We start from the raw sequence: 23131 nt of genomic DNA, 5'->3' as shown, positions 1-23131 counted from the left end.
CTAGAGAGGAAGAAGGGCTGCCACTATGACTCACTGCAGGGGACTAACTTGAGTGTACCGAGTATTACAGGATCTGGTGAGGGCCATGGTGCAGATCTGCCTGTCCTCTGACTTAGGATAGAATTCTAAGGGCTGCTGACCAGGTAAAGTAGGTCCTGAAGAGCCTGTGGAAACTCTACTGGGCTCTAACACAGCAGGGCCCACTTCACACGAAGCCCAAGCTTTAAATGACCACGGATCACTCTCTATAATACAGGCAAAGCCCCATATCACAAAGTGCTGCCAAGGTTTGCAAGGGTGAGAGCAAGGCTAACCACTGAAACTGCTGAGGAGCAGGACTTAATTTTGGCCAGTTTACCTAGCTACACACACAGCAGGGTGGACATGGTTGCCACAGCCACTGCTATTCACTGATATGCTGGTGGACACTCGGGCCCAAGCCCCTTCCCTTTTGTATGGTCTAGAACATGGCCACAGAACTTGTGGGCTATGCACACGAGGGCACACAGAGTGTTCTAACAAGGACCAATGACATAGGTAGTCAGCACTTCATCTGGAGCCCACGCACAAACAGTCCACTGGCAAGGACAAGAGCATCTGGAACTCTCAGATGAGGTCCTGTAGAGTCATCAAAAGCAGTAATCTGGTGCCGCATTACCCCCTGGCTCTCATTGTAAGACATAGGAGCTCCTGGATACCAGTAGTGCCTGGGTATCAGCAAGCTGAGTGAGCTTGCTGTTGCAGTGGTCTTCGTCACACTGGGGAACCTTTGAAGTGTTCTTCATATCTGGCACAGCAAACACTGCGGCCACCTCGGTGCTACCCTGCCCTGTGTCCCAGGAGTCCTTCTGTGAGGCCTTCATTGGACCCTGCTCGAAAACAGGCACAGCTGCCACCTAAGCATGTAGCTGTCAACAACTGGCAACAGGATTTTGAAAAAGACGACGAGCTTCCAAAAATGCATCTATCATCACCACTGGTGGGGAGGTGATGGACAGCAGGTGTGGTGAGCCCAGGCCATGCAGAGACAGGCGCGGCTGGCACCGCTGTCACTTGCCTCACCATGGCCAGCTGAACAACCCAGCTGCCAGTTGCCACTGTGCAAGGCATAAAACATACCCTCCAAGCAATCCCAGCAGCAGGACCGTGCTGGAGGCTGCATTATTAATTAGAGTAATGGCGCGTGGTCCTGTTACACGGCAGGATAATCGTGTTTAATTTGTGTATGTTTTAATTATGGCTTAAGCGGTGCCAAATTTGATCACAGTATCATCTTTTCAGTTCTGCTCTGCAAGCATGTTTGCATTAATTTGCATTTGAAACATAAGAAGCTGCTCTTCCTGGGGCAGTGCCTGCACACAGAGCCCCTTTCACAGGCCTCCCTCCCTTCCCATCCCCACACTCCTCCCTCACTGCAAGTGACAAGCAGGTCTCTACTGTGCTCCAAGAGCTTCCAGAGCCTGGAGGCTGGTCTCTTCCCGGAGGCACCCTAGAGCCTGAGCCCGCTCTCCCTGCAGGATGAACAATGGCTGCATTTAATGTGTTTAATTTACTGAGATTGGGCTTAGCTCATTGGCCTTTCATTGTTTTGGAGATGGATTTAATTAACCTCTGATGAATCTAGCCAGCCAGTGTGATGGCGTGAGACCCCAAGAGGCAGGGCTATCAAATGGGCCATATTCCCTGAAACACTGGGATCTCCTTGCCTGTCCAGGATGACAGGAGTACTGAGGGGGCTCTGTTCTGGGTGAGAACCTAGTGTCCTAAGGAAATAAAGCAAAGAGTCTAGTCTTTGCCAGACACTGAAAATCAACTTCCACTTTCACTTAAGAGGGAAGCCACCAATGGATGACATAGCAGTGTGTTAGGTGTCTCAGGCACCAGCTAGCCACAGGCCTGGGACAGCTTTCCCAGAGGACACCTTTCTACAGGGCATCCTGTGTTCTGAGCAGCACACCTTTCTCCTGTGACTGAGTCTGTCTGTGACTGTTCTGATTTCATACTCTTCCCATTCTTTACTCTGTCTTCAGAAATATGAAAGTCACTTGGAGGTGACCTGGCAGAAACAAGGGTACAGAAATTCTTAAGAGGATTTGGCCTGCTGGGAGAAGACACTCGCCAGGTAGGTATCTATGGAGGTTATTTCCGGCTGGCCAAATCTACAGAACCTGCTTCATATCCGGGCAATGGGCAGCAACTCCACCCTGTGCTATGTGTGGAGCAGCCTGGGGCCTCCAGCTGTGGTGCTGGTGGCCACCAACACCACTCAGTGTCCTGAGTGTCCACTGGCGTCTCCTGCTATCTCCTGATCCAGCTGGGACCCTGCTGGTGCTCCCCAAGAGCAGCATCCAGTGTTCTTCCGCTCTCGTCTTCACCAGGCTGCCTGAGTTTGACAGCACCAACGTGTCTGAGGGGGCACAGCCTCCAGGAAAGCCATACCCTCTGTACTCCTTGGCCAAGTTCTCCTGGAACAATATTACCAACTCATTGGATATTGCTACCCTGAGCATCATTTTTCAAGGCCGCCCTGTAGATGATCCTACTGGAGCATTCGCCAATGGCAGCCTGACCTTCAAGGTCCAAGCCTTTTCTAGATCTGGTAGACCTGATCTAGCCCCCTCTCCTCCTGCACACAGCAGATGTCTGCCAGTTAGAAGTGGCCCTGGTTGGAGCTGCTCCTCGTGGAAACCATTCCCTGTTTGGTCTAGAGGTAGCCACCTTGGGACAGGGCCCTGTCTGCCCCTCAGTGAATGAACAGAACTCCATCGATGATGAATATGCACCTGCCGTCTTCCAGCTGAACCAGCTGTTGTGGGGCTCTACTCCATCTGGCTTCATGCAATGGCAACCAGTGGCTTTCTCTGAGGAAGAGCAGGTCCAAGAATCAGCCCTCCCCTGCCAGGCTTCCACTCTTTGCTCCACCTTGGCATCTTCTCTTCCTCATTCAACAATTGTTCAAGCCTTCTTTGGGAACCAGAACAACTTCTGTGCCTTCACTCTAACCTTTGGAGCTCCCATGGGCCCTGGCTACTGGAACCAATACTACCTTTGCTGGGCATTGCTTCTGGGCGTGGGCTTCCCTCCAGTGGAAATCTTCTCTCCACTAGGCCTTGGAATCATGGCGGTGGCCCATGACTCATGTTCCTGGTGTGTGTGCTGTGGGGGGGGGGGCTATTTCTGCTGCTGCGCCACAAGGGGTATTCTGAATACCAGTCTATAAACTGAAACCCACTCTCCAGAGGGAAGGGCAGAGCCACATCTGACTGCTGTGCCTCAAGCTGCCGGAGGGTGGATGCTCAGTGTCGTGATCTGCTTTTCAGAAGCCAGCCTCAGCCTACAGAGGGGTCCCAGGAAGTTGTCCTTCCAAACCCACAGAGAGGCCATGCTCACGGGTCGGGGGCCACATACTCCCGTTTCCTGTGGATGAAACTTCAAGGCCTACATGAGTGACTGTTGGCTGCCCTAAGGGGCATGAAATAGACATTTTCCCCGTTTAAAAAAAAAAAAAAAAAAAAGCTCCAGTAAGCCTGGTCTGGCTGGCTGCACGATCTCTGTGGTCCTCAGGAGGTCCTAGGTGGGGTGGAGGCAGAAGAGTCTATGTAGTAGATCGAGACAGTAGACAGAGCAGTGGGCCCGGGGAGTGTGGCGAGACATACCTCTCAAGGCGGCACGGCAGTTTCACACTGGGCGGTAACAAGGCTACACGGCCTTTAGTCCCCAAGCTGAATGGGCTTTGTTTCACTAAATAAGTTTAACAACCTACATTAAAAAGTTGTTTTCCACATTTTTTACTGTTTGCTTACTTATATAATAAAGTATATTTAAAAGGTGATAATATGTTTTATTGGCTGGATGGAAAAGCAGTTATCCATAAGTTTTACAGAGCTTCAAAACCCCTCCAAGAATTATTATACAGATCTAAAATATATTCATGTATTTATTGAGCAAATAATCTGTGTAAGAACTCGTGGTTCTCCTCCCACCCCTTTGTAAGTGTCAGACTAACAGTAGGGAGAAGGCCCCCCAGGCTTCTAAAGTGGGAAGAGATGTCCACCAAGGTCAGTGACTGAGGGAAGAGCCAGTCATCAGGTGCTGTACCAGGAGCGCAAGTGCCCAGTGCCCATGACCTCAAGGCCCTGAGGTGGGTACCTCCCTGAGGAGCTTCCTTGGAGGGTGTTACAGACACCAAGGCTGTCCTATCCCATCTCAGTGGCTTTGAGAAGGAAACTGGAAAGGGTGCTGTTCACAAAAGTCCAGCAAACCTGATAATGATCACTCACACCAATGCCAGTCGCCCTCGTGGGAAACACAGGCCAAGGGTGAGCATAAGGAAAACACCCCACAACAGACACATGGCCGCCGAAACAGGCTCTCCTTAGGCAAGGCCCAGAGCCCATAGTGAGCATAGCATATATTCCTGTTCTATGTGTCATCTAACAAAGACAGCAGGTGCTTCAAAGAGACTGGACACTGTGGGCACCTTGCTTGTGGCTGGAGAGACTCCTCCGCACTGTTGGGTCCTTTCTCCACTGCTGGAGACATTGCCTGCTCCTTCTGTGGGAATCTGCACAGTAGATCAGTGCTGCCCCCTGTCCTGAGTGGGACAGCACCACAGGTGGAGTGCTGCAAAGACCAGACCTTGCACCGTGGACCCCCCAGAACTGGGTTTCAACAATGAATAAAGACATTTTCTTCGTGGATAAAGAAGCCGAATCCAAGTGCAACATGATAGCAATGGGGACATTTCCTCAAATACAAAGGTCCTTGCATCTGTGCTAAAACTTCACACAGGCCTTCCACAGGCTAGCCCAGACACTTGGCTCTGTAAAGCCTGGGAAAAATGAAACTAGAAATCTGGCTCCGTAGCTGCCTGGATGCTCAGGGTCATGCTTCCTGGAACGGATGGCACAGCAATGTCACTGCAGTAGTTAACGCCACCTGACGGCTCGGCATGAGTAGGGACAATGTCCAGGAAAGGGGCCAGCAGCCTCTTCAGTGAGACTGCCACTGCAGTTGGAGCCTCACGCAGGAAACTTAGACAGAGCCTGCTCTCAGAAGCCAGCCTCCCCATGGAAACTTTTCTCCAAATGGTGCTTCTTTAGAATCAGAAGACTGCAGACTTGGGTGGCACTGCAGATGCATCAATCTGCCAGCAGGTGACATAAACTCGCCCTCCATGAGGCCAGTGCAGCTCAGTCAGAGCGCCAGACATATCTAACACCCAGCAGCTCTCCATACAGGCCAACAGAGCAGAAGGCAATGCTGAGTGATGGGTTCTGAGAACTCTGACTACTCACAAAGGTAACCACCATCCATATCTTGAGAAAAGCCCCCCCCCCCCCCCCCCCCCCCCCCCCCCGGCTGAGCAGCAAGGTGAGACTTCCTGGTGCTTTCTTTAACTCCTCACAGATCATTCTCTAGTCTCCATCATGCTCTAACCATAGCAAAGGAGAGGTAGCTGGAAGACAGGTTGTCTCCCACACCCCACGCAGGAGTGCGCAGGGGTGCCTGTTGCAGCCCCACTATCACTTGGCTTCCCAATCTTCCTGCCTCCAGCTCACCAAAGTCGCCAACACAGCTCTGGCAAGACACTAATAGGAAGCTATGTGGTACAGGGCCGGCTGATAACTTCCTGGGCACTTACCAGCTTCATTTTGATGATAACCAAAGCTGTGCAACTCTGCCCAGGCACCACAAGGAGTCATAGGGCTGACAGAGAAGCTAATGGCTCTGGTGAGTTCCTTCCTGGGTTTATACACAGGCCTACTGTATGGAATATCCCCATGTCCACCTACCCAGACAGCCTCCCACAGAAACACTCCCTGGAGGACAGATTTAGAAGGTGCCCATTAGCTATTCTGAGTCTGTCCATACTGGCTTTCTGTGTTCCACCCTGAAGGAAAAGTCTACTGTGAAGAAGTTTCTCTGAACTTTTCCCAATCACAAGCAGCTCTTGGTCTCCTGGTGTTGGTCTTCTATGAGTCATTTATTCCATACGAGCCTCTCTACCTAAGGAGAGCTCCTGGAGAGGTAGGAAACCACTGTGTGCAACAGAACTGCTGGCCTCCAGCAGCAGGCTGGCAACTCAGCTCAGAACTCGGGAACAAGAGAGTGGGAGTCTGGGAAAGGAGTCTTCCAGCCTCTGGTTGCTACCTGGATGGAATGGGGACCTTCAGTGAAGATCCTGCCTCCTGGTATACTCTCAACAGCTTTGGACACAGTGAGAGAGGTATCTGCCCACAGGCAGGTCTTACTTGGACTCTTTGCAGGCTCTGGCATCAGAATGAGAATGGGCGCTACAAGCCAGCAGAAGGCTGCAACTGCCTAGGCCATAGGAGGAGCTGTTCCTTCCTCCTCCATGGCTGGGTTAAGTAAGATGCAGAGACTGAAGTGGTAATCTCTGAGCCTGTGTGGGTCTGAACTAGGTCCTCTGCAGATACATTATGGCTGGCTAGCTTGGTGTTCTTGTGAGAATCCTAAGAATGGCAGCACGGTTTATCTCTCACTCTTTTGCCTGCCCTTGCGACTCTTTTCCTCCTAGGCTGCCTTGTCCAGCCTTGATAGAAGCATTTGTGCCTCGTCTTATTGTTATGCCATGTTTGGTTGATATCCCTGGGAGACCTGCTTTTTTTTTTTTTGAGGGGGTAGGGAACAGAGGAGGAGTGGATTTGGTGAAGAGGAGATGTGGGGTGGGTGGGAAGGGAAATTGTGGTCAGAATGTAAAGTATGAGCAAGGAGTTAAAAATGTCCTGGGCTGGGGAGATGGCTCAGCGGTTAAGAGCACTGACTGCTCTTCCAGAGGTCCTGAGTTCAAATCCCAGCAACCACATGGTGGCTCACAGCCATCTGTAATTGTATCTGATACACTCTTCTGGTGTGTGTCTGAAGACATCTACATTGTAATCGTATAAACAAAAATAAATAATATTTTAAAAAATGTCCTGCTACCAGGAGCTACTGAACACCCTGGATCCCCTCTTCCCACTACCCACTCAACACCCAGGGTCCCCTCTTCCCACTACCCACTCAACACCCAGGGTCCCCTCTTCCCACTACCCACTCAACACCCAGGGTCCCCTCTTCCCACTACCCACTCAACACCCAGGGTCCCCTCTTCCCACTACCCACTCAACACCCTGGATCCCCTCTTCCCACTACCCACTCAACACCCAGGGTCTCTCCTTATTACTACCCGCTGAGCATCCAGGGATAAGAATTGAACCCATTGAATATTCAGGGAAGCCCCCTGAACCCACTGGTCATCTAACAGACCTCTTGAACTACAAAGTTCAAAACGTACCCCATGGGCCTGCCCTGATGAGGTACCCTCAGCTTAATTAAACACAGAAGGATTTTAATGGCACATCACTCATTTCTATCAACCAACGGGAGACATCTGTTCAGCTCTGTCTTTAAAAAATAATTTTCTACTGAGTATGGAAGATTAATGTGTGATAATATTTGGAACGGAGACTACTGATGAGAAGACAGTAATGTGAGGCGCTGCATGACTTCATGCTGTTCTTAGTGTGGCCCCTATCCATGGATTACCTAGTGCTGCCACATGCATTAAAGATCCTGGGCAGAGACGACATGAAAATTAGAAGGTGGGATATAGTTGTAAGAAACCAGGCACCCAGTTACCTATCTTAGAGCTCCGGATGCCAGCACTCATCTGGTGACAGACATGGACCTCATACAGAGAAATCTAGTCCTTAAAATAACACCATAGGACTTGCTTCCCTTGGCAGGATACCCTAGCTGCATGGGTTTCTTCCAACCTCAGGCTGCATCACTTGTCTTGAGGCCAAAGTCTGCCAGCTGCAGTCACTCTAGGGACTCCAGGACCCTGGCACCCAGCCTGGAGCTCCTCCCACAGTAGTCAATAGCTTTGGAGTTCCCCAAACTAAGAGAGCCTCAATTAATCCCATGAAGTAGAACAACCAGTTTCCTAGCATTTGATGAGGACTCAGCAGTGGAAATCCCGGTGGAACCCAGCCCAGAAGCCAACACTCCCCAGCTCTGCAGGTGTCAGAGTGGCAGGACACAGTGGTTTCCCCAGGCTATTTTCTGTGAAGGACACTGAGCCTGCAGCATACAGAGATGCCTGTTTTTAAGGCTAGTAATGGCTGACTGGCTGAACAGACACTACACCACACCACCCCCACCATAGCACACATGCTTCTCCATGAAGACGTTTTACCTAAACATCAGCATCTGTGAGAACGGAGACATGAAGTGGCCTAAACAGATCACATCTCTCTGCCCCAATTTACTCTGCCTCAAGGAAATTCAACGCCCGAGCTGAGGAGGAAACACATGCTTACCTCTACGACAGACTTGGAATCCAGGCGGAAGTTGAAATCACCGAAGACAAAGTAGGAAACTTTCTCAAATCGCTGGTCGATGATTCTGAGAGGAGAAATGGAGACAGCGGTCACTGGTGCTGCATGCCGACTGGCCCAACTGGGTCCCAAGTACTTCCTGCTGCAAAAAAACTACGATTGTTTCTTGCCTTCCAAAACCTAGCACAAAGGTTACCATTGGCATACTGCAACCAAACAGCAGTCAGTGTTCTTGGCTGGCCAGGAGGATGTGGAAATCAGCAGTGCAAACAGGACTAGACACTCAGTGAGACCTCAGAGGAAGCCTGGGAAAATGGTGGCGAGCTTGTCCTGGGGGATAGGTATGCTGTGTCTGCATGTGGGACGCTACGGCCACAGCAGGCCCTGCCTCAGTTGCCCATACTTACCCTCCTTCTCTATCATGAGCTCTCCCACTGCTGCAGTAGCTGCATCCCACCCTGATGCCTCCAAGTCACACACAGTGGGGAATCCCTGGAACAGTACATTGGCTAGCCCATGCTGCTTTGCTGAAAACCTTCCCCACAGATTCTCTCCAATCACAATCACTTGATGGAGAGTTTTCCCCACCAATATATCCAAACACACAAACACTGGGCATAAAGACACATAGCAGCTTCCCTCACAGAGGGGCTCAGGTTTCCCAATGGCATAGTTGGTGGCAGCTGATCACCAGCTCTCCTGCTTCTGAGGCAGGGCAGTGGTCCTGGTTTCTGATTTGAAACTGAAATGAGGACCACTTACAGCACAGGATTCACTGACCAGACACTACTAGAACAAAATTGTGAGTTCTGTCTAGCAGCAGAGGACATCCAGTAGTTATTGCAGAATTCCCTGGCCACCCCGGCCTTAGCCATGTTACCTGCTGTGACAAAGTCCAAGGTAGAACAGGAGACAGGTTCATGTTTAAAATAAAATAAATTTGATGGTCTGGAAGGTGGCTCACTGGCTGAAGGTGCTTGCTCTATAATCATGAAGACCTGATGATTTTTAATCATCATGAGTTTGAATCGGCAGCATCTACTTAAAAAGCCACTGTGGCTGTGTGTGCACCTAGGTTGAGATGAGGAAAGACAGGCAGACCTGAAAGCTTGCTTCCTGGTCAACCAATAAAGCCAAAACTGCCAAATTCCAGTTCAGTGATGACTTTGTCTCAAGGTAGAGACCCTCAGAGGAAGACAGGCCACACCTTGTTTTGCCTCACTGTGTGCGCATATTCATTCAGGTGCCACACAAACACATGAAGCAGAGGAGGAGGAGGAATGGAAAGAAGAGAGAAGGGGAGAAAAAGGAGGAAAGGGGAAAGAGGGAGGAGGAGAAAAGTAAGGAGGGAGGGGAGAGCTGGTTACCAGGCAGCAGTCAGTCAGACCTTCTCAGTCACACTGACTCAGGTATCCAGTGTACCAGGAAGCCCGATGTGTCCTGCTGTGGCTTGGTTATTGCTACGCTGTTACAGGGGAGTTACTGTCAGCATGAGTACCAACAGGGGTGCAGCCTTGGGGGAAAGAGGTACCTAGAGCCGAACCCAAGTTGCAAGGGGTACTAGAGGCCAGGACCCTGGAGCCTAGCAGTTACTGAAGCCCTGTCCATTAGGAAGGCTCATCGCAATGTGAAACACATGTGGCTTGCTGTTCACTGATATGCAGTGAAAGCATGGAGGCGTCCAGACCCTGAGTTGGCAGAATGAAGCCTCTGGGAGGGAGCCAGGTGCCTGTGAGGAAGGCAAGTGCTGTGCTGCCAGGGCTTCTGAGGGACGGAGAACTCCACCCAAGAGCCCAGGCTGGGAAGAAGTCTTCTCTCCTGGAACTGGACTCTGATCCTGTGATCTGTGACCTGCCGGCCCTATGCTTGGCCATCAAGGTGGGCTCCCTCCTGAGGTTGCTGCTCCTTCTGTCCCACCCACTCACGTTCTTCCCAGTGCTGTGTGGGACAATCCGCAAGGAAGTCTCTGGTCTAACTTTCCTACAAGGCCGACTGGTCTGTCATTAAATATTCTATGAGCTTCCTACCTAGGCTACCTCACATCACACGATACAGGTCAGCATGGGGCTTTTTGAGATACCCGCTGTTTTCTGTAGATTTTAAAATAAACATCTACTTCTATATCCCTTTGATTCATATGACTACCAAAGAGCTACTGGTAGTTGACAGCTCAACCTGTTTCCAACATCTCCATTTCATTTCTGGAGTCCTAGACTGTCCTTCCTCACTGTGGCCAGTTTGCTCTCCTCTTGGGGGACGGGGGAGAGAGATGGCCAGACACTTGAGACAGACAGCTTGGGGCCAGGTAGAGCTATGAGATTCCCATGGCTTGGACACAGTGGACTCTCTGAAGATAGGTCTGGGCCTCTCCTCCCAAGCAGCTGGTCAGAGGCTCTCAATGGAGACAGAGTTGGGCAGGAAAGTGGGCGGCCAGGTTCCACGGCAGGGTCTGCTCCATTTCTCAGGGCGTGTTCTACAGACTGGATACTGGTCAGACCTCTATGTTCACAGGCTGGGTGAGCACAGTGGGAACTGGAGAATCCCAAAGAACACAGGGGAGAGAAATGCAATGGCAGGGGCTGAGCTGAGGGTCACCAGCAGCTCTGGTGCCCACAATGCTATGCCCATGGCACTGTACCATATATAAATACTTCACCGTGCTTCTTCTCATAAAAGACAAAGCAAAGCAGAGCAGAGCAAAGTTCTAGGCTGGGCTAGCTGCAAGAATGAACACTACCACATTTGGACATAAACACTTTATATGTCTAAACATCTATAATTTTATCTTATAATCCAGAAGATCTACCGTGAGAAAGCACAGAACAGAGCTGGTGAAATGATCTTGTGTTCATCAGCACTGATTTCTTGAGCCAAATACCTGTGCACTACATCTTCACTCTCAAGGGTTCTGTCTCTTCTACTATGGTGTACTCGAACCACTTCAAGCTCTGAGCTGAAAAGGGGCACGTTGGCTTTCCCTGTAGTCAGAAAGCACTCAGCAGGCAGGCATTCAAAGCTCCACAGAGGTTATGCTGAGGCTCCTTGGGAGGCCAATGACATCCATAGGCCAGAGAGTGTGGAACAGGCCAAAGTGTAAGAACATCACAGGAGAAGTGACTTTACAGGACACCCAGGCGTGTCTATGTGGACAAGTGGATCTATAGGCTCATGTGTGGGACAGGAGGAGCCAGGGCCTTTTTATGTCTCATCAGCTAGTGTGAGCATCAAACACAATAGACCGTGCTAGGGTTTGATGTAATGAAAGCAAAGGTCTAGGAAGCAGCATGAAGGCATGGTCTTAGAAACAGCCAATCAGGCTGGGTTTCACTACGCCTTTAATCCCAGAACTCAGGAGGCACAAGCAGGTAGATCTCTGTGAGTTTGAGGTCAGGCTAGATCTTGGACAGCCAGGGTCATACAAAGAAACCCTATCTCAAAAACACAAAACAAAACAAAGCAAAAAACAAAATAAAGCAAACAAAAAAAAAAAAAAAAAGAGAAAAGGAAAGAAAAGAAACCATCAACTATAGAAGTGCACACATTCTTGGCTAATCAAAAAGCAGCATCCACGTTAAGGTAAATTAGTTTAAAAGCCTATTTCAGATTTAGGCTGAGTGCACTAACTTTAGATTCGTGTGTGTGCAGTGAGAGAAGGCTGCATCTGGGGCCATTCCTCACAGGCGAGGTGCTGATGGGTCCTGGCTGGGCCCATGCTGGGGCTGTGATGACCCGGGAAGGCAATTTCACTGGCATGTCTTGATTCCTGTAAGACTATCATTAAAACCTAAATTTTATCATGCTTTCCTGCCCTGCTCTTTTTGATATAATAACCCAAGCCAATTAATAACAGCACCCATCTCTGAAGGTCGCACAGAAGCAGCAAGATAAAGGGGCTGTCAGGGCTGAGGCAATCGCCTGAGTGCCAGGCCGGCGGCCCTCACAGCACTCACTTTTAATTTCTACATAGTGCCATTTGGACCAGAAAAAAAAGAGTTGTTTTAAAATTAATTACCTTGTCAGTAGCTATTATGATTAAAAAGTAGGTCCACATCAATATCATGTGCCTTATTCAGAAAGAGAATTACAAGAAGAGCCATAAAAATCAATTTTTTAGGCCTGGAAATGGTGTCCTTGTTTGACAGGTGATTCCAGGATATGACAGCCCCACCGGGGGAAGGGTGTCTTTTCTCTATCTGGCCAGGGGCCTTGTTCCCCATCTGAGGACATCACCTCCTATAATGCAGTAGGCTTCGGACTTCTGGGGGAAAGTCGCAGTGAAAGCCACCCTTTCAGCTGCAGTCACTTCTATGGCATCTCCATCCAGAGGTGCCTTGGGCCTTCTGAGGATCTCTGTGGTCACTGAAGCCACAGAGAGCACCACTGTAGCATCCTGCAGTGTAAGAGATGAAACCTGCATGCAGCTGGTTTGCTTTTTCATCCCAAGGAGCTGCAAAGGTGTGGAAGGTGGATTTGGCACACACTGGTAAACTGGCTTTCTTCCCTTTTTAGTCTTCAACCAGTCGCTGGGACGATAAGTCTTTAGGCATTATACTTTTACTTAACTATGGAGTCTATATAAACTTAGAGATCAACCAAAGTTGGTTCTGTCCTCAGCTATGGGGCAGATCATGTTTGCTGATCAAATAATCTTAAATGGCCAAAATTACTGATGATATAAAATGGCTAAATTACCCAAAATATTTGAGGGTGGTTTAATTTCCTAAGTTTTTCCTCTCCATGAATCATCTAGTAACCAGCTTCTCACAGGTGTGCTTCAGCCACTGAACAAAAGTAAATTCATCCAGGGAAATAAATGGCATGACCAGCCTGAAACTCCAAAGTTTCACCCAACCCCTAGGGGACAAGATTTATCCCCATGAGGCCTGAAACACTGGGGACCCTCAATTCAGAGGGTCTGACTGAGATATGAGAGAGAACACTTCAGAGGCAAAGAGGCAAAACCCCGGCGGTAGTAGGTCCTCAGAACACATGGCATGGCTTGGGGTAGCTCACAGGACCTCAGGTCTGGTTCTAGCGACCACAGCACTCCTCACTGACTGGGTCCCCAAGCACAGCAACCTCACAACATGGACACCTTTCTATCTTGTCACCCCATCCCGTTCCTCCAGCAGCTGCCATCATGCCCAGGGTACTCTGAGACTCCTGCCCCATAAACCCTACAGGCCTGCTTCATGCGGCACAACACTGACAATCTGGGCCACGTGGTTCTGGTGAATGAGTTACCATCTCAACCCTGGCCTGTGAAAACTGACTCCCTCCTGAATGGCAGCCCCTGTCTTAGCAGGCTTCTGGTCCAAGCTTAGTCCATGAATTCCTTCTAGGGAATGACCCAGGGCCACTGCATTGGAGAAGGGCCTTTAAGAAGGTCATGGAGATTAAGAAGGCCAGAGGGGACCTGACATGACAGGGAAAAGCCCCAGAGATGTTGGCTCTCTACCATGCAAGGACACAGTGTCCACAAGCAATCTTTAGGGCCTGGCCTGCTGCCCTAAACTTGAACTTCAGCCTCCAGAATCACAGGGAATGAGTCTCAGTTGAGTCCTTTGTCTGAAGCCTTTTGTTGTAGCATCCAGAGCTCCCTGGGACAGTATCCATCCCTTGGGCACTAGCTGTGGACAGAAGGACAGGCAGGGAAGACATGGACCATAACCTAGACTCTGTAAGCTACTGGTCAAGGCTCCTTGTAACTTGGACATCACCTACTTTCCTGGCGTTCTAGTAAAGACTGAAATCATTGGTGGAATTTTGAGAGATTGGGTTCTTTCCTTTGGATAGGGCTTGGTTTCCCTCCCATTGGCAATGTGCTGGACATTCACTGTGTGCTAGGGGCATCCTAGGCCATACCCACATTAGTTTTTCCCAACCTTGCCAAAGCCAGGCTCCCTGATGATGCATGTCCCACTTTGAAATAGTATCTCAGCTGCCGAGAGAACTCTGTGCCCACTGTGTACCCGTAGCATGAGGATTACAACCCTCACATTTGCACCTCTGGCTGGAGGGCTGGCCTCTCTCTCTAGCTCTCACCATTCCTATTTGCTTCCTAAGCATAAGATCTAGATTCTGGGTGTGCTCCCCTCATCTCTCCACCCCTGCAACACCAAGACACCTCCACTGGCTACACAGAGGCCACAGGGCTACACGGAAGACCCTTAGCCTCTGTGTATGCTTTATTTTTTAGGCATCATCTGGCAGTGAAAACCACAGCTGAGATCTCCAGAAACTGAGGCCTCGCAAGTGTCAGATGCCCATGAGCACTCAAAGCAATGCTCACCTTCACCAGCTGCAGGGAAAGAAGAACTGGGCTGCCTCACCAAGACTGGCCAGAAGTGGGTGAGTGGGGAAGGCATCTTTTAATAAGATACTGAGACCCTCTAAAAGGAGGTTCAACAAGAGTACAATGAGGCTCCACCAAGAAGCAGTTGATGGGATGCCACCAGAGCAGACACAATGCTGAAGATGGAAGTTGAGGATCAGGAAGCCATTTCACAGCATTCTTCAAGCATGGCTACTGGCACTCGCATGCACAGAACACAAACCAAAACTACCACGTGTGACAACCTAAGCCTGAGGCATGGAAAATAAAAAAGATGTGCGCTCTCGTCAGACAGAAGCAGTGAAGCATACAATGGAATGCAGACACTGCATCCAGGTGGCACTGTGCAGCCAACAGAGGCTCAGGACACAGACACAGGGCACCCATGGTCCCTTACTTGGTTTTATATTTCAGAGGAGGGAAGAAGAGGGAAGAGGAGGGCAAAGTGCACATGCCAATCACTGAGCAGACTGAGTGCTTTTCCATCATAGCTCTACTTGCTTTTGCGTGCCTGAGTCCATTTTTGTAAAATGAAGGACATACTGCAAATCAGGTTCATCCATCACCTGAGACACTAGCCTCACAGACTCAACTGCAACTGGCCTTGACATGTTCCAGCCTCCATGCTTCCGATGGAACCCATGGCAATGCTGGCACAGGCCTTGGGGTTTCGGACTGATGATTCACACAGCAAGCCTTACTCACTATGGGAACGCTGCTGTGTAAGGTGAGTGCCGGACAGTGGGTTCCCTGAGGCCTCCACAGGCACCGTCCACAGAGACACCTGCACTCCTTCTCCAGGGCAGTGGGCAGTAAATGGGGTGCAAGAAACAGCTCTGTGCCGGCCACAGCAGAGCTCTCTGGAGTGACCTAGATCCTTAGCAGGGAGCTCGCCTTTGCCTAGAGACGCAGGGCTTTTCTTCTGCTCACTGAACAGCAAGGCGAGTTCTGGGAACGGCCTAAAGAGAAACATTTAGATTGGAGGGGTCTTTGAGCAGCCTGACAGCTGACGGATGACCATCCATAAAGCGACAAAGAGGGGCTGTGTGGCAGCCGGCGTCACATAGCCTCTCCCTGGGAAACTAATTGCTCGGATTGTCCAGAGGAGCATTATTTTTCTGGCAATCATTTCCTTTGAATGCCCAAAATGAGCATGAAACAACTCTTTTCACTGGACATAAAAGTTAAATGTCCCAATGTTGATCAAATTAACTTCAGCACTGTGACAATGGACTGTGTTTGTGAGAAAATAATGGGGGGACAGAGGGGTGCTTTATGCCAGGGCTTCACAGTTGTAATGTAAAAATGTCTCTGTTGAACTAGCTAGGCCACATTTCAAAGAGGACACTGAAGGCTCCTGTCACTTGGCAGAAAAAAAAAAATCTCATCTCATGGGCCGAGCACTCAGTAAGGTTTTAGGGCATGCTCACAGTTGCTGCCTCAGGGTCCTGGTTTAGTCACCCCAGATGCCCCCAAAGGGCTAACCTTGTGTCAAGAAGAGAGAGCACACCAGTGAGCAGCGCAGGTGCTGCCTGGAGCCATGGGAGGGTGGCAGCCTCTCAGCATCCCAGGCCCTAGCACAGATGCCTCCAACTTCCTGGTCCTCTGGACCTGCCTGAATTTCTCAGAGCCTGGCACACTCTTTACAGACTATGGGTTTTCTTTTAAAATCTTTCATTAATAGTGTATGGTAGTACATGTCTTTAATCCAAGCACTTAGATGGCAGAAGCAGGCAGATCTTTGAACTCAGACGTTCAAAGCCAGCCTGGTCTACAAAGCAGGTTCAGGCTGCTAGGGCTAACACTGTAAGATGCTGTCTCAGGACAAAATAACCCCTCCACACACATACATACATGTGTGTGCACACACGACTTTAGGCTAAAGAGTAGGCTCAGTGGTTAAGGATACGTGTTGCTCTTACAGATGGTCTGGGTTTGATTTCCAGAATCCATATGGTGGCTCACAGTCCCAGGAAAGCCAATGTTCTCTTTGGCCTCCATGAGTACTAGGCACATATGTGATATACATTTGGGTAAAGCGTTCATACACATAAATAATAAATCTCAAAACGTTTAAAAGTCTTTTATAACTAGATATTTAAAGCTAAAACCTCATAAAGTACACAAACACAGAAACACTACCATCTGACACAATTAGTGTTGGCTAGCCAGGCAAAGCATGGTGGCTCACAAGAGCTCAGGCAGCAGAGGCAGGAGAATTGCTGTGAGCACCAGGCCAGCCTAGGTTACAGAGTAAGTTCCTTTCTAAAGCAACAGAAGAAAGAAAGAAAGAGAGAGAGAGAGAGAGAGAGAGAGAGAGAGAGAGAGAGAGAGAGAAAGAGAAAGAGAAAGAGAAAGAGAAAGAGAAAGAGAAAGAGAAAGAGAAAGAAGATTAACAATACAAAGCAAACCTGCAAAGAAAAAGAAAGAATGTGAAGCCAGGCAGTCCTGCAGTGAGGTCTCAGCCCCTCCCTGGCTCCCAGGTGTGTCAGGTGTCTTTGCATGTGGCTCTAGTACAACCAGGCAGGCAGGCAGGCAGGCAGGCAGGCAGGCAGGCAGGCATACCTCACAGCTGAGGCTCTGGAGAGCTGTCAGAGTTGACCCTTGGACTTGTTTCTTTATAACTTCTATTAAAATAATCTTAGATTTGGAGAAAAGTTATGACATACAGGGCCCATTTTAATACCATCTTTCTTTCTCTTTTGTGGACAGGGATGCAAGACTGTTCATCCCTGGGTCTAATGCCCCACTTCTCATCTCAGACTAAGACAGGGACCTACTGGCTGGACAGGGAGATTAAACCGAGAAGCCAGCCTCTCTATCTCAGCCTCCTCACTGTCTCCTGCAGCTCCGTGGGGCTTGCAGACAATGCTCACACGGTTCCCAGTGCTGCTGTGAATACAGCGCTGTTGGTGGCGGTGTCCATTCAAAGGCCAGTACAGCATTGTCCTCCCCAATCAGCACAGTAGAATGCAGTCTGCTGGTGGCTGCCAAAAGGTTAGCCTCCCGATGAAAGGGCGGGCCATTATTCACCACTCCCGCAGAGCGCCCCTTTGTGCCCAGCAGCCCAGCCCTACACTGCGGAGGTCCGGATCTGCGGCTGGCTGAGCTCGCCACAGAAGCCATTCATTGGGATGCAAAGATGCACAAAGGTGGCCCCTGGACCCAGAGGCTGCTTTTTTGGAGGCTGGAGGCATGGTGGTGTAGGGCAATGACATATTCTAATGCCTTACCACACTGACAAGCTGACCATGGTCACCAGGACTGATGGACATTTGGTCTCTCTCTCGGCTCCCAGCTCCCTGGGAGGTCCCAGAAAAAGGGCCATGGAGCAAACAGCAGGAAATGCCACACAGACAAGGCCTTTGCTGCTGGCTGCTGATTCACTAGCCTAGGAAGGCGGCCCCATGGAGGAACACACCACAACCACAGGGGCATCTGTCAGGGGCACCTACCCAAGACTCTGGCAATCTCCTTGAAATTGAGACATGATCCTGAGGTAAGACATTAGAGTTGAGTGCTATCCTTGGTCTTGATGGGGGCAGCAGCAGCCATTTTTCTATTCCCGGAGCTAGTGAGCAGCATTGCCATGGCCTCCACACAAACATAGATAGCTAAGCAGGGCCCATAGCAGAGGGTACACTTGGTCAAGTGTCAGGGGTCAGGGGTCAGAAAGAATGATTTGAGGATACCAAAGGATGAGGGTGCCTGGGTTCATAGACCTTGTGGGGAAGGCAGGCATGGACAGGAATTGGACATTTTGTTGGGACAAAGCACCTGAACCCGTTTCTAATTGCCTGAGCTGTATCCCACAGTAGAGGCTGAGTGAGGCTTCAGGCTTGGTATAGAACCTGCACAGGCATTAACCTCAGATGAAAGAGACTGACTGTATACAGATTTACAAGACAAGCCCCAGACTGGGGCAATAATAGGGGAAGCATCAGACCCATTTCCCATAGCTAAGGTTCTTCTTCAGGGACCAAGATGACACAGCCTCTCTTACACTAGAGGCTGGGAGAAGTCAACAAAGGAAGGGAACCAGTGGAAGAACCTTAGGCTGATCTCTCTGTGTGATGGCATGGCCTCCAGAGGTCACCAGCCTGGTGCTTGTTTGATCATGGCACAGGAGTGAGACTCTGTCTTCTGACTCCTTGTATAGAGCACTGCTTCAGAGGCACATGGAGGAGGAGTTCATAGACCAAGCTTACTAATTGCCATTGCAGGGAGACATGGTAGGGGAGTCAGTGGTTCCAGCCCCACCCTACAGTGGCACCATGGTCCAGAGGACCCAGCTTTGCCTCTTACTTTAGGGGCACACTGATCTATGGTATAGACAAGCATGTACAAATTTGTTCTGTACAAGCCCCACAACACATGTGTGCATTCACATGCACAAACATGTTCACACTCCCCCAAACACTGAACACACACACACATACACACACACCTACCTCACAAGGCTCAAGGAGGAGATAGGCCTTATGCTCAAGGCTTGTGCAGACTTCCCTAGCAGCTGTTCTTTGGTATCTCATTGATGCTAGGGACCCTCGAGGCACCTCCCTAGGTCACTGGGGAAGTTGGGGCAGAACTGGTACACTCCCTAGGATCTCTCTTTATGAGACTCTGCTAGTTATGTCATGAGACTCAAGAATTTGATGGTATAAGATCAACATTCTACATATCGAGAAGTGGCTCCATGAGTACCGTGGGTACTGCCTTTCCTTCTGGTGCAAAACATCTTCCAAGAAGCCAGTACAGGCTCAGGGAACACCCCGCTCCCTGCCACTCTTTTCTTCCTGACTGAGTTAAGACTTGGCACATCCCAACCAGTGTCTCCTCTCTCAGTGACACAGCAATGATATGATTGTCCCAAGGGCAGTTGATGGTTTGGGGATTGCAGAATCCTCTGCTCAGCATAACACATAGACTCATAGATGGCCACTTCTTCAAGAGAACAGACAGGACATGCTCTAGGAAAGTGTGGGGGGTGGGAGAGCATAAGGAGAGGCTAGGCATAGGCTGGAGGGAGGCTAAGATCTGAGTGGAGGTCAGGATGGGCTGAGGAAAGGAGACTAAAGCCAAGCCAGACGTAACTCCACATACTCTCTCTCCTCTGAGCTCAATGTGTTGCCCTGCTCTGGCTTGTTACCAGGCCTCTAGGGAACAGTGTGAGAATCAGGAGGAACCAAGACCACTTGCCCAGGTCTGTGGCAAGTGGCTGTAGTTAACCAGAGTTGATCCTTCCCTGTCACATGGCAAGAGGATCAACTTGAAGACTGCATGGAAGGATCAAAGTCTGGCTTCAGAGAATGCCTGTCTGTAAGTCAGATAAACACTGGTACCCAGGTCCAGATTCATCCTATCAGTCAGGGCTACCATCTTCTCTGGATGACAGTCTATTAGTCCTGACCCATCCAAGATCACGCAGGTCATCATACACACAGGAGCCTGTAGTCATGGCAGGTGGGAGCTCCAGCAGAAGATGGGCAGTTTCCAGCCCTGACGGCCACTAAGGCTACCATCCCTTCGCCAGGGATCATCCTTTGCCCAGGAAGTACATCCAGGCCAGCTAGATGGGAAAGAGACAAAGGCAGGAAGAAGGCCACACATGATGATCTGGGCAGCAGAGCTTCCTTGAGTTGACCCAAGCTCAACACTCCCAGATACTCTGGACAGGGACAGATCTGTGGGAAGGATGCTGCCTGCGACCAGCAGAGCACCAGGGGTATCCATTTTTGAGTTCACAACTAAACACAGCCATGGCAATACTGTGATGCCATCTGTCAATGTGCAGCTCTGCATGCATAGCAACAGAACACAGAAGGGAAGAGAAGCACCTATCCTCTCCCCAAGCCAGAAGGCATGAGACCTTCAGGTATAGCTCCAATAAATCATCACCAAGATAGGTACTCTAGCTACGTGAGCAAGAACTGTTTTTCTTAAAAGAAAAAAGATAGTATTACAGAACTTCCTGTAAGCTGTCGACCCAGGGGCTGCTCATCCAGTGATGCTGTTGGGATTTTACATCCTTTACAGGTTGACACTCCCAAGGCCACTGTCAAACACAAACCATGAAGAGCCTCAGAGCAGCCATAGTCATTCTTAGGAGGAGCTAGGGTACAACACCTACCTGTCCAGCACATAGCCCAGAGCCTTGTGCCTGACACCGGAGTACACTGAGGGGCTTGTCTCCCAGGCCACTAAGTTGGATGCATCATGAAAAAGATGAATGTTCACCAAGTCGAAGGCACTGTAAAGCAAAGAAAGGGATCTGTTAACCAAGAGCTACAAATCCAGGTTACACTGAACAGAGCTATGCCTCTCTCTATCCCACCCTCTTCCTCAGTTTAGCATCAAAGTCCTGAGCACCCATCCTTAGTCACTTCAGAGTGAACTACAGCATTGCCTCCCCCAAGCCAGAAGGCATGAAACCATCAGTTATAGCACCAATGAATCATCACAAAGATAGGTACTCTGGCTAAGTAAACAAGAACTGTCTGTCTTTCTTCTCTTTTCTTTTCTCTTCTTTTCTTTCCCTTTCCCTTTCTCTCTTCTCTTTTCTTTCTTTCTCTCTCTTTTCTTTTCCTTCCCCTCTCTCTTTCTTTCTTTTTCTTTCCCTTTTTCTTTCTTTCTTTCTTTCTTTCTTTCTTTCTTTCTTTCTTTCTTTCTTTCTTTCTCCTTTTCTCTTTCTCTTTTCTTTCTTTCTTTCTTTCTTTCTTTTTCTTTCTCTCTCTCTCTCTCTCTCTCTCTCTCTCTCTCTCTTTCTTTCTTTCTTTCTTTCTTTCTTTCTCCGAGACAGGGTTTCTCTGTGTAGCCTTGGCTGTCCTGGAACTCACTCTGTAGACCAGGCTGGCCTCAAACTCAGAAATCCGCCTGCCTCAGTCTCCCAAGTGCTGGGATTAAAGGTGTGTGTCACCACGCCCGGCTCAAGGAGGAGAATGCTTCTCTCTGAGTCTCTTCATAAGAGCCCACACTGCAGGAGATGAACTACTGCTGGGAACCGTGTAAGAGAGGAACATGAAACAGGTAGAAAAATAGTCCTTCCACTGCCTCTGAACATGCAGCCTGAGGGGCCTCATGCAGATAGACTTGAAGAGACTAGAGTGTGGTCTGCATCAGCCTTTCCCATGCACTATGAAGACCCTAGCTATGCTAACTAGCATGTACCATCTGCTTTCCCAAGTGAAGGCTTCATACCATCCCAAAGGCACACTCTGCCATGCCACATCTTCTACAGCATGTTGGAACTGCACCTCACCATGCCTCCTCAGCATCAATGTGAAGGAGAGCCCAACAACCCAGCCACTAGCTCTGTGCCCTAAGTGACCCTTCCATGCTACATTGGGAGAAGTTGGTTCCTGAGACCAAGGACAAAGATCAACATGGATGGATGGCCACCTCCAGGAATGGGTTATGAGAGACTGTCGCTCTCCATCTTAAGAACCCTCTGTTCTCTTCCATGTCCATTCTAGATACTGTCCTGAACAGCTCTAGGGGTCTGAGCCAGTACCTTAGCTGAACTACAGAGACCAAAGCTTAATCAGTTCTATTTCAGGAGCTGAAAAGTGAGCCATATGTTTCTGCAGTTTTCAGGTAGACAAGGTAGGTATTACTATGGAGAATGCTCATCCAAAGGAAGAATAGGCTGGGACCAGTGAACGGAGCTAGAATGCCTGCACCCAGTAACACCAACTTGCCAGGCTGTCTTTGCAGAGCTTAACTTTGTAGCTTGGGACCTAATGGGAAGCCTTCCTACTAGTCCAATTGTGCAGTGGGCTCTGGCACACACAGGTTCCACTTGAGGATGGACAAGAGGTCTCCTTGCTTTCCCCTGCGCCGAATGCCTGAATATCCAACTTATAATTAACACTGTGCCACATGGCATCATACATTAGCCAAAAGAAGAGTAATGGGGCATTTTGAGTAGCCATGTTCCTGTTCAAGGTGAGTCGAGTCTGGAGCATGTTTGCCACACTCAAAATTATGGAGTGGAGAAAGTTAGTCAGATGCCACATAACATACCAGTCAGCAATGCACCACCGCGTCCTGATGAAGCCTTTTCTTGACCATTTGCACTGAAAAGCAAAGGTTACAGTGTGAGCAACACAGAGAATGGGAAGCCACACGGTTCACCTGCGCTCACTGAACAGCTAAGAAACATTCCTTACTTTGCTTGTTTGCTTGTTTGGGGGACAATGCCTTGCTACACAATCCAGGCTGGCCTTGAACTCATGATTCTCCTAACTCTAGATGCCACTCTCAGCAGTGGCATAGTCTGCAGTGTTTATGCACATGTGGGACAGCTACTAGGCAGAGCAGGTGCTACATACTCAATGTCCCCTAAATCCTGATGTTGACAGCCAACCTTGAATATGACGGGGCTAAGATGTCGGGGTTCTGAATGGAGAGCCTGTCACCAGGGCCAGGCCTTCTTGCAAAGGGGCTTGGGAGT

At 49.6% G+C, this 23131-nt stretch overlaps 1 protein-coding gene and 1 pseudogene across 5 annotated transcripts in view; one reads left to right on the top strand and one right to left on the bottom strand.

The window, feature by feature from the left end:
• The window catches only part of Inpp5a (inositol polyphosphate-5-phosphatase A), a 190579-nt gene that overhangs the window by 33062 nt on the left and 134386 nt on the right, over positions 1–23131 (bottom strand). For all 5 annotated transcript variants that reach the window (XM_030242333.1, NM_001127363.1, NM_183144.3 and 2 more), the window contains exons 7-9: positions 22702–22754; positions 20810–20929; positions 8328–8412 (exon numbers count right to left, since the gene is read on the bottom strand). In XM_030242333.1, coding sequence (XP_030098193.1) covers positions 8328–8412; positions 20810–20929; positions 22702–22754 — 258 coding nt within the window. The remainder of the gene's footprint in view (positions 1–8327; positions 8413–20809; positions 20930–22701; positions 22755–23131) is intronic.
• Positions 2092–3491, top strand: Gm33697 (predicted gene, 33697; annotated as a pseudogene).

Source organism: Mus musculus, chromosome 7 (assembly GCF_000001635.26).
Source record: "Mus musculus strain C57BL/6J chromosome 7, GRCm38.p6 C57BL/6J".
Taxonomy (NCBI): Eukaryota; Metazoa; Chordata; class Mammalia; order Rodentia; family Muridae; genus Mus; species Mus musculus.
This window is presented reverse-complemented; position numbering and strand designations above follow the sequence as displayed.